Below are 10,587 nucleotides of genomic sequence, written 5' to 3'. Positions count from 1 at the left end.
GGAAGGAAGGAAGGAAGGAAGGAAGGAAGGAAGGAAGGAAGGAAGGAGGGAGGGAAGGAAAGGAAGGAAGGAAGGAAAAAGGAAGGAAGGAAGGAAAGGAAGGAAGGAAGGGAGGAAAGAAGGAAGGAAGGAAGGAAGGAGGGAAGGAAGAAAGGAAGGAAGGAAGGAAGGAAGGGAGGAAAGAAAGAAGGAAGGAAAGGAAGGAAGGAAGGAAGGAAGGAAGTACATCTTGCAGAACAGCATAATAACTTGGGGACAAAGGCACTCAGTGAGAAAATATTTGTTTGTCTAATTCCTCTTGCCAGACTGAGCTCTTCCAGGTTGGAACTGGATCTTATTCATCTTTGTGTGGCACTTCCTAGAGACTATTTAGGATGAGTCATATGGCATTGCATTTTTGTAGATCAAAAATAGTCTAATATTGGCAATGCCATATGAGTCAACCTAAGTGTTAGATAGAGATGCAAGAGACCTAAGGGTCATATTCACTCAGTCAACTTTAACCTGTTCCCTCATAACACCTTCCCACCTCTAGCACCTGATCAGAGAGGTTAAACTTTCCTTTCACTGTCTGACCATTAAGATTCATGCTGCTCTCTTTGAAGACTGACTTTGGTGTTCCCTTGAGCTTGAAAATGTCTGGATGCTAAACACATGTTATACCAGTGTCCCCTTTTTATAAGAGGCTTCCTTAAGACCCAAATTTCAATTCCCATTTCATTTAATGGACCTAACAGGCTCTAGTCAAATAAAATAGATGTTCTTCATTAGGGTGTTGTATAGATTTTTTTTCTTTCTCCCTTTGCTCCCCATCTCTCCCCTCTTTCCTTCTGTTTTCTCTTCCCCTTCTTTTCTCCCTTTCTCCGTCTCTCCCTTCATTAACCCTTCCACCCATCCTTTTCCCTTCCCTTCCATCCATCCATCCTTCCTTCCTTCTGGGTCAGGTAGTCCTTTAGACTGGAGAGAAGATACACTTGAGTGAACCAATGGGAATAGCAAGGCTTATGTCATGAGTTCCCAGAGAGGACACGTGGATCTTACATCCTTCCTTCAGTCCTTGATTATGCTGAACATCAGACAAAAGCTCTGTTGAATGGGATTTATGTGAATTAAGCACCTCTCAAGTTGAGGTCATGACTTCTATTTCTCCTTCCATATATTTGTTTCTGTTTTTTATTATTTTCTAAACAATGATGTTTGGTAGTGTTTGGCTCTGTGATAAAATGGCATAACATGTATACCATACACAGCTATTTCTGTATCACATTACAGGATTGATATGTAGCACAGCAAAGCAAATGTTTTTTATTATAACGACTTTTTACAGAAGACTTGAAGGGTCTAATGATTTGTGTGTAATACATCTGGCCATCAGTGCCCCTTACTGCAAATCCAAACAGCAGTTGAGACAAGGTTTGGTGAGAGGAAGCATTATGACCCTGTGGACACACTAGAATGTAGACTCCAAAGGCAAGTATTTTTGTCTGCCTTGTTCCCTGCTGCATCCTGGGGCTTAGAACAGAGCTGACAGTGAGGTATTGTGAGGGAACACATTAAAGTTGACAGAATGACACTGGGATCTCCTGCATCTTTGTCTTAACACTAATGAGACACATATTAGGCACTTGAAAAATAGTCTTGAATGGATGAGTAGCCATTGCAGTTCAACTACTGAATTGATGTTATAATCCCATAACTATTCAGCTCACTAGTCACATATCCCCTCCAGGTCTCTGTTTTCTCATTTCTAAAATGGGGATTATTGTGCCTATCTGGCAGGATTGTTGAGAGGATTAAATAAAAATCCATGTAAAGCAAATTGACTGACACAATAGTAGGCACTTAATAAATGTTAGTACCTTTTCTTCCCATGCCCTCTAGCCTCCTTCAAAATACATGTGTGTGTGTGTGTGTGTGTGTGTGTGTGTTTAGGGGGCAAGAGAGGCTAGGAGAAATAAGTTATTTGGTTCATGTTTTTCAAGGCTTCCCAACCTCAGCACTATGCCATTTTAAGCTGGATATTTCTTTGTTGTGGAGGCTGTCCTGTGTATTGTAGGGTGTTTAGGATCATTGCTGCCCTCTACCCACCAGATATCAGTTACAGCCCTGAGTTCTGACAACCAAATTGTCTCTAGATATTGATGAATGTTCCCCAGGAGACAAAATTGTCTACCGTGAAGAACTATGACTATAGCTATAAGTCACCCATTGAATAAGTATTTCATTTACAAACAAATTGTTCATGTACTGTGTAGACATTGCTGGTGGTTATAGTATATGTTTAAATGTATATAAAGTCAGGGCTTACACAGAAAAAGAAAAACAGCACATATCAAATTAAGCTATATAGTCAAACCATAATTATCCATGAAGTGAGTAATGATGTAGATAATAAAAAAGTTATTTCAGTCACACAGTTTCCCTGCATTAGATTGTTTTCCTAATTATTGTTGGATTAGGCTAATCATATTAATAGCAATCAGTTTTCTGAACCCACATTGACTGATGAGAGGGAGATATGGCACATGTACATGGGGAGAAATCATTTGGGTTTCTTAAGTTTCCACGGACTACCCAAGAAGTGGGTGTTTGAACCACAGGTTATCAAACTGCATTGTCCATTAGTAAGCTTAAAAAGTAATAGCAACATTCATACTTACAGGTGAATTAAAGACTTTAGTCCCCGGAAAGTATGTCTTGAAATGGACTTGATGTTGTTGTTTTCTATGAATCTGCAATAGGTTATAATATTTGTTGTCAGACAGCTGTAGGAACCTGAGAGCACTTGTCCTGAATTATCATGTCAAAAAAAAAAAAAAGTTTCTTTACTTACAAATACTCTAGATGTGGAAGACCAATAAAAGCATCATCACTGATCACATCAAAGGAGTTCGATGTGAATAATCTGCCCAGAAAAAGTACACAATGAAAATGGTTAACCTGACAGACTGTCAATCTTTGCTGCTGTTATCTCTTAGAGAAACAAGTGAAATTTGTGTATGAAAAAGTGTCTGAACATCTGCCTTTTACAGTGTTATTTATTTAGGTAATTTTTGCAGCTTCCCCGCCCCCCCATTATCCCCTCATCAAATATTCATTGAGAGAGGCTTTATGCCCCACTTCTCACAGTGGTGGATGTCACATGCCTTGGGTAACATTTTGAGATAAAACTGGACAAGTATAACAGTCAAAGCAGTCAAAGCAACATTTTGCACATTATCACAACAAAGACACTAACAGTCTTTCCCTCTTGCTCTAGAAACTTCTGGAACATTCTCATCAGCTCAAATAATGGTGCCTCAGGGTGGGAAGCCCGGAAACTCTGGAAAAGCAGCTCCATTAAAGCCTAGTCATGCTTTGATATCTCAAAGTAGATAAGCCATTGACACTGGCTCAATGAACATCAACTAACCTTCTTAGAAAATAGAACAGGGTGAAGATGGGAAACAATGAAACTTAGGAACGGTATTAGACCCATTTCATTACTAACTAGTTGAAAAGAACAGTTTCACTTGGACACATTTATTTGCAATTTCAAAATCCACAAGAATTTTGTTTTGAAATTACTGATGAAAAAGAACATCAACCATCAGTCCCAACATCCTATTGAACAATTTGGAAGAGTTGCCAGTTTCTGAACAGGAGATTTAAAAGAGGTGGTTGTAGGCCAAATAATACAAATACAAATTATTTTTTTTTTTTTAGAGTGAGTATTAATTTATGAAATTCATTAAAGTGTTGACGCAAGCTAAAAATAAGGTTTTAAATGTACTGATGACAAATTTATATTGGGTTCAAGTGATGTTCAGTCTACATATTACGGTTCTTGTGTGGGGAACCTCTTATTCCACTTATAACTATTATCCAAAATGTGACCATGGTCACAGACCAGACCAGATGCTTGACATAATTTGACAGCTCATATTTCACACATACCATTTAACTGCACTATGTAAAGTCCAATATTCTGTTAGTAGTCTTTTGACTTACTTTTGAAGTCTAGGGATTAAAAATAATTGCCACTAACTAGCTTGCTGACTTCACCTCTCTGTGCCTGTTAACTAAACAGATTAAAACTAAGAGACCTCACTTTTTGAGCGTTTATGAATAACTTATCTGACAACCGGGATTGCTTTATTTTTATTTTTTTTAAGATTTTATTTATTTATTTGAGAGAGAGAGAATGAGAGACAGAGAGCACGAGAGGGAAGAGGGCAGAGGGAGAAGCAGACCCCCTGCTGAGCAGGGAGCCCGATGTGGGACTCGATCCCAGGACTCCAGGATCATGACCTGAGCCGAAGGCAGTCGCTTAACCAACTGAGCCACCCAGGCGCCCCCGGGATTGCTTTAGAATAGTCAGAGGAAGGAAAGCAGTGGGTTAGAGATGAATTGAGCATGATCGATAGTCTTTGAAGGTAAAAGATGGGTACATGGAAGTGAATTTTACTATTATCTCTACTTTTATGTATGCTTGACATTTTCCATAAAAATGGGGGAAAACATGAATTAGACAAATAAAACTAGATGATCTGTTCCATTTCTTCTTAAGCTATCAATCCTGGAGTGATGTTGGATTCTCTGTCCCTCCTCCATCACACTCAAATCATTCACTAGGCTCTGAAAAGTCACCACTATTGAATAATGATACATATTAGATGCTTGTAATTATTAAAACGAATTCAAAGGTTTATGATTTCAGTCTAACTTTGGCAATTGTTTCTTTTTACTTCCTGGTTCTAGAAAGCAACAAGATTGCTCAGCTTTACTCCCAAAGTAAGCTAACATCCAAAGCCTTCTTTAGGTTCCAGATTTTTGTTTCATTCCATATAGGCAGTATCAAGGATGGAGAGAATAGAATAAGGCAAAATAGATACAGAGAAATACCTCCCATGCTCACTGGTTTATAAACTGCCTCAGGTTGGACCAGCCACTTCAAAGCTGTACACTCCAAGTCGCCAGAAGAAGTAGCTTTCAGCACTAGTTCCCCTCATGTTGAAAGCAGATGCAAAACAGAGCGGGAAATGGATATTAGTGGGCAGAACTTGCCCACACATGTCAGGGAAATAAAACAGAGAATTTCTACTAGAATTTGTATCTGCTTGTTCATTGCTTATCCCTAGCACCTATAACACTGCCTATCCCATAGTGGACACTGAATAAATATTTGTTAAACAAAAGGAATTCACTTTACATTAAATTCTTGTCAATACTACTTTACTAGATTGATTGTTCCTTATAGCAGGGACTTACCCTATTTGCTTTTGTGTCCCCAGCCCTGAGCATAGTTCCTGGTTAAATAATGCTTATTGAACTAGATTTCAAGGATCAAAATCTCTGGCTAAATCTGAAACTACATGCAAAAATATGAATGAACCAGAACACAATAGAGTATATCCTATGCGATTTCACTTATATAAAGTAAAAAAAAAAAAAAAAATACAGCAAAACTCATCTATACTGGCAGAAATCAACATAGTGGTTACCCTTGGAGGTGGGTAGTCACTGGAAGGGAGCACAAGGGGAGCCTTTGGGGTGAGGATAGTGCTGAGTTTCTCGACTTGGGAATGACCTGAGAAGCTTTAAAAATACTGATACCTGGTTTTACCCTGAGGGGTTCAAGTTAAAGTCTACGTTTGGGGTGTGGCCTGGGCATGGGGATGTTCAAAAGCTCCCCAGGTGACTCTTATATGCAGCCGGGGCTTTCCTTCCAGGTCAGTTACACTACTCCCCTCCCCCTTTTACCTGTGGCTGCTTCCCTAGAGAGCAGTCTGCTCTCCTTGTAGCAAGTCTGGTTGGAGCAGTGGCTCTGGACATGGAGGTGCTGTGGACTGTCCTGTCCCCATAACTACATGTGGTAAGAGTCTGCAATAATAAGACTCAGATTTGACAACCATCCTCACAATTGCAGCATCCTGGAAGGGTCGGTGGGGACTAATGTGCCGTATGAATGGACTTGTTACTCTGAGCCACAAATCAGAGATCTGGATCCCATAGCCTTGCCAAGCAGCCATCCTGTGGATTTGTGTGGAGATAGTGTAGAATTTGCCCTTCTACCCTGGTCCTGTGGGAACCTGTGAGGTCTCTGCCATTTCCTCTATTCTCAGGGAAGGAAAACACCAGGCATTTCCTCGTCGAGTTTTGGTGGAGGGATGTGTGATGAGCTATCTGTACCTCACCCCCAAAGGAGACGCACTTATATCCCTTAGTCAGCACCCTCACGAATTCAGTAGAAAAGGGACTATAGGAGGAATGGGGAGGACTTTTTTCCCCCTCTGCAACCAAGGGAGTATATGTTTCCTTACAAGAAGGAGACTTAGGAAGATTGTACAAACCAACTGCTAATTCCAGGCAGGCAACAGCTCATTGTTTAAAGGATGGTTGTTGCCTTCATAATAGCCTATATTTCATAGACTCCTGCTGGATTATATTCTTTGGTCTTTGGAAAAACTCTGTGAAACTGGTAAGGGAGGTGTTAATATCTGTTTGATGGGAGGAAACTGAGGCTCAGAGGGCTGTTAAAAGCTTTGCTCAAGGGGCGCCTGGGTGGCTCAGTCGGTTAAGCGTCTTCCTTCGGCTCTTTGTCAAGGTCCTGAGGCCCGAGACTCCTCCTCCAGTGCCCTATTGGCACAGCTGGTAGCAGCTTAGTAAGGGGTCACGTAATGACTTAATATCTCCATTCTGGCAGACAATCATGACAACACTGCTCAGCTCATAAGGATTTAAGAAATCTGATTAAATAATAATCCCTTTTTAAAGGGAATTAATTAACCAATTTAAGTAGACTCAAAGTGACATTAAGATCATTTAAACCTGTGTTTTTCTTCAAGTAAAGACTAAAGTTTTGGAATGCACTTCAGTGTATTCTGCTTATGAATACAATATGCTCATTGTTGAAATTCTGCAAAACACAGAAAAGTTTAAAGGAAAAAATAAAGATTGCATAATCATACTATCCAAAGATATTGATATGCGTATACATGATACATACATGAGATATACACATATATATTAATAAAATTGGGATAATGATGTTATGTTTTTCTGCCCCTTTCATGTGCTTATTTTATCATGAACAATTTCTCATGTCAATAAATTTTCAATAGTATAATTTTAACAGATGAGTACGTTTTGTGTTATAGATGTAATTTAATTTTTTTTTTTAAAGATTTTATTTATTTATTTGAGACAGAGAGAATGAGAGACAGAGAGCATGAGAGGGAGGAGGGTCAGGGGGAGAAGCGGACTCCCTGCTGAGCAGGGAGCCCGATGCGGGACTCGATCCCGGGACTCCAGGATCATGACCTGAGCCGAAGGCAGTCGCTGAACCAACTGAGCCACCCAGGCGCCCCAATGTAATTTAATTTTTTATTGTTGATTCCAATTTTTATTATTATAAACACTATCATAACCATCCTCATATACAAATATTTTGCCTATTTTACCACATCAACATTTATAATTATAATTTTTGTTTCTTTTTCTATGAAATCATGTCCTTTGACAATTTTATTGCTTTCTGAGCCCTTTTATATATTAAGAACATTACTTATTCTTTTCTTTATTTGATGCTAAGAGTTTTTCCCTATTGATTATGATTTTTTTCATTCATGATTTTTAACATATAGAAGATTCACATTTTTAACAGAATATATCAGCTTCTATTGTATATTTTCTTTGCTTTTATTCTTAAAACATTTTTTCCTACATAAAGATCAATGAAATATTACCTACATCTACTCCCTTAAAAATTCTTTTTTTTTTAACATGTGACTCCTTGATCCACCTGGGACTTACTTTTATGTATAATGTGAGGTGAGACACTGCCTTGATTCTTTCCTAAATACTCAAATTTACTCAAAACCTTTTGTTGAATAATTGATGCTTTCCCCATTTATGAGTGTTGCTTCCTTCAAATGTCTGCTATTTTATTGGGTTTTTCCAAGAATCAAATGTTGGATTTATTTATTATTCCTAGTGCTTCCTAATTTATTATTTTATCTGATTGCTATTTATTTTCTCTTAATTTCCTTAGAATATTGAGTTTAGTGCTCAATTCATATATTTTTATTCTTTTTGATTTAGAAGGAAAGTATTTAGAAATATGACTTTACTTCTGAGTAAGGCATCCAGTAAATTTTGAAGGTAATAATCTTTTAAAATTGCATATTTGATTTCCACAAGTATTTAGAATAATACTCTTAAAATTCCCCGTCAATGATAGGATTTTTAAAAAAGCCTTCATGATTTTATTGTTAATATAGCACTGGGAACAGAGGATGACATCCCTGAAAGATATCTGCTCACCTCGAGCTCTAGCTCCTCCTTCTGGTGTCTACATCCAACTACCTAGGTTGATGGGTCACATCTCTTCACAATCAGTAAATTAACACCAAGGCTGTAAAGTTGTTATGGGGTTCCTGGTTGAACTGAAAAGCTAGCACCAGAGCATTTAATTCAAAAGGAGCAAAAAAGTGGGCATTAAGGTTAGTGTGGAGCTCGGAGTCCTGAGGGAAACCGAGGTGGCAACAGAGAAGCAAAGAAATGAGCAGATCAGAGAATGCAAATCTAGCTAGAGGGGAAGAAAGTGAAGTTTTAGGCTGCCCAATGTCCAGCCAAGAAGGTGGAGATGGGGGTCCACAAGAGCAAAAGGACTGGGCAAGCCCAGGTGTCGATGCCGAGGCTGATGGGCTGCTGAAGTGGTTTCCTGCCCTGGTTCCTCATTTTTCCAGGTTCCAGGGAAGGAGCACAGTGAAGAGGCAATCAGAAAGGCTGGGTCTTAATTCCTGTGAATTGGTGATAAATCCCCCGTGTGGCTTTAAGACTTCTCTCTATGTTGTCAAATGAGGGGGCTATGTCGTTTCTAGCTTGAAATATGTAGAAGTCTATGCTTGCAGCGTTGTGGGCTTCATTCTTGGAAGAGTATGCATGGGCTCTGCATGGGAAGCAGGGAGTGGTGTGGAGGCAGGTCTGCAGAGAGCTGAATGGCCGTGTAACCCTGCTGAGAAAATCTCCCCTTGTCTCAAACTGGATTGCTCATCTGGTCATGTGCCAGGGCCCCCTGGCTCTACTGATAATTCTCAAACTCCCTCCAGGCACTTGTGACATCTCCATTATCATCAGAATTGTCATTGACCCATGAGTGGCCTGCATGGTGCCTTCTAGCCCAGAACAGATTCTCCTGGCTATGGAGGGGAGATGATTTGGGCGGGAGTGGGGGTGGGGGGAGGGGGGTCTCCCATATAATCTCCCCTCAGTGAGGACTACTCCCGATGAAGAAGAAAAGAGTGAGCAGCCAGCACTTGGTTGTCACTTGGAGATGGCAATGATCAGATATAGAATGGAGAATCTGGTTTCTAAGCTTGTGACTGCCACTCATTATGTACATGATACATAAAGTAGGTGAATCTGTTTCATCATCTGTCAAGATAGGAATTATAATATCAAAAAGACTTCCTGGAAGATTCTAAGAATTACATGAGATGACGTATGTGCGCATGTCTCCTCTGCTTCTGCCAAAGAATATCTAAGCAAAGAGCATAGACATAAAACATCAGAGCTGGAAGAGCCTTTAGATGTAGTGAAGAACCTTAGTTTTACTGCTAGGGAGACTGAGAGCTAGTGAGATTGTCGCCTGTCCCAGACAACTGTTATGGGTATTGTCCAGGGAAAGAGGCAGCCATGGGTAGTGTGAGTAAACACAGAAACGCACAAAACCAGGCACATCTGTGATGTGTATTTGCATATATAGGTAAGAGAGAGATGAAGCCACACAGGCCACAGTCTGCTGGAGGAGTTGGGGCATAGCTGGAGGGACTTGACAAGTTGTTTAGAGCTTGCTGTGCTGAAATGATTCAGCCCCTTCAGATACTAATATTCTCCTTTATCCAAAAGAATAGGGCTGGTTGAATGATAATTAATAATAGGCTGATGATTCACTTTAGTTAAATACGCACATTCTAAGGGCATGTGCCATGTGAATAATTTAATTTGAATATTTAAAAATACGCTTTTAAGGCAGGAAAGCATTAAAATGGGAAGCATCATACATGAGCACCTTATGTCACAGTATTTTGTTTTTTGGGATTTTTTGGGTCTCTCATCCTTGAAAAACATTTTCAATGAAATTCAGCTGATCCTTAAGTAAACCACCACCTCTTAATCCGAGTTGATGGGAAATAACCCTACTTTAGCTTCACATAAATCTGGTGGGTGGTGAGGGGCACTCCAGAGAGATACGTAGTTCAATTCCTCTTTTTACAGGTGAGGAAACTGAGGTCTGCAGAAGTTAAGGGATTTACCCAAGGTCATATACATCTTTTATCAGCAGCAGGGCCAGGATTAGAATGTAGGTTTCAGGGATCCCCTTGGGAATATTCTTTTTTTTTTTTTTAAGATTTTATTTATTTATTTGAGAGAGAGAGACACGGCGAGAGAGGGAACACAAGCAGGGGGAGTGGGAGAGGGAGAAGCAGGCTTCCCGCGGAGCAGGGAGCCCGACGCGGGGCTCGATCCCAGGACCCTGGGACCATGACCTGAGCTGAAGGCAGATGCTTAATGACTGAGCCACCCAGGCACTCCTCTTGGGAA

General features: G+C 40.0%; 1 protein-coding gene across 2 annotated transcripts in view; it reads right to left on the bottom strand.

The window, feature by feature from the left end:
• The window catches only part of LGI1 (leucine rich glioma inactivated 1), a 37,855-nt gene that overhangs the window by 16,312 nt on the left and 10,956 nt on the right, over nucleotides 1-10,587 (bottom strand). For both annotated transcript variants that reach the window (XM_035025334.1, XM_035025338.1), the window contains exons 3-4: nucleotides 2,834-2,905; nucleotides 2,661-2,732 (exon numbers count right to left, since the gene is read on the bottom strand). In XM_035025334.1, coding sequence (XP_034881225.1) covers nucleotides 2,661-2,732; nucleotides 2,834-2,905 — 144 coding nt within the window. The remainder of the gene's footprint in view (nucleotides 1-2,660; nucleotides 2,733-2,833; nucleotides 2,906-10,587) is intronic.

Source organism: Mirounga leonina, unplaced genomic scaffold, assembly GCF_011800145.1.
Source record: "Mirounga leonina isolate KUSES-001 unplaced genomic scaffold, KU_Mleo_1.0 Mir_114, whole genome shotgun sequence".
NCBI classification, from domain to species: domain Eukaryota; kingdom Metazoa; phylum Chordata; class Mammalia; order Carnivora; family Phocidae; genus Mirounga; species Mirounga leonina.
This window is presented reverse-complemented; position numbering and strand designations above follow the sequence as displayed.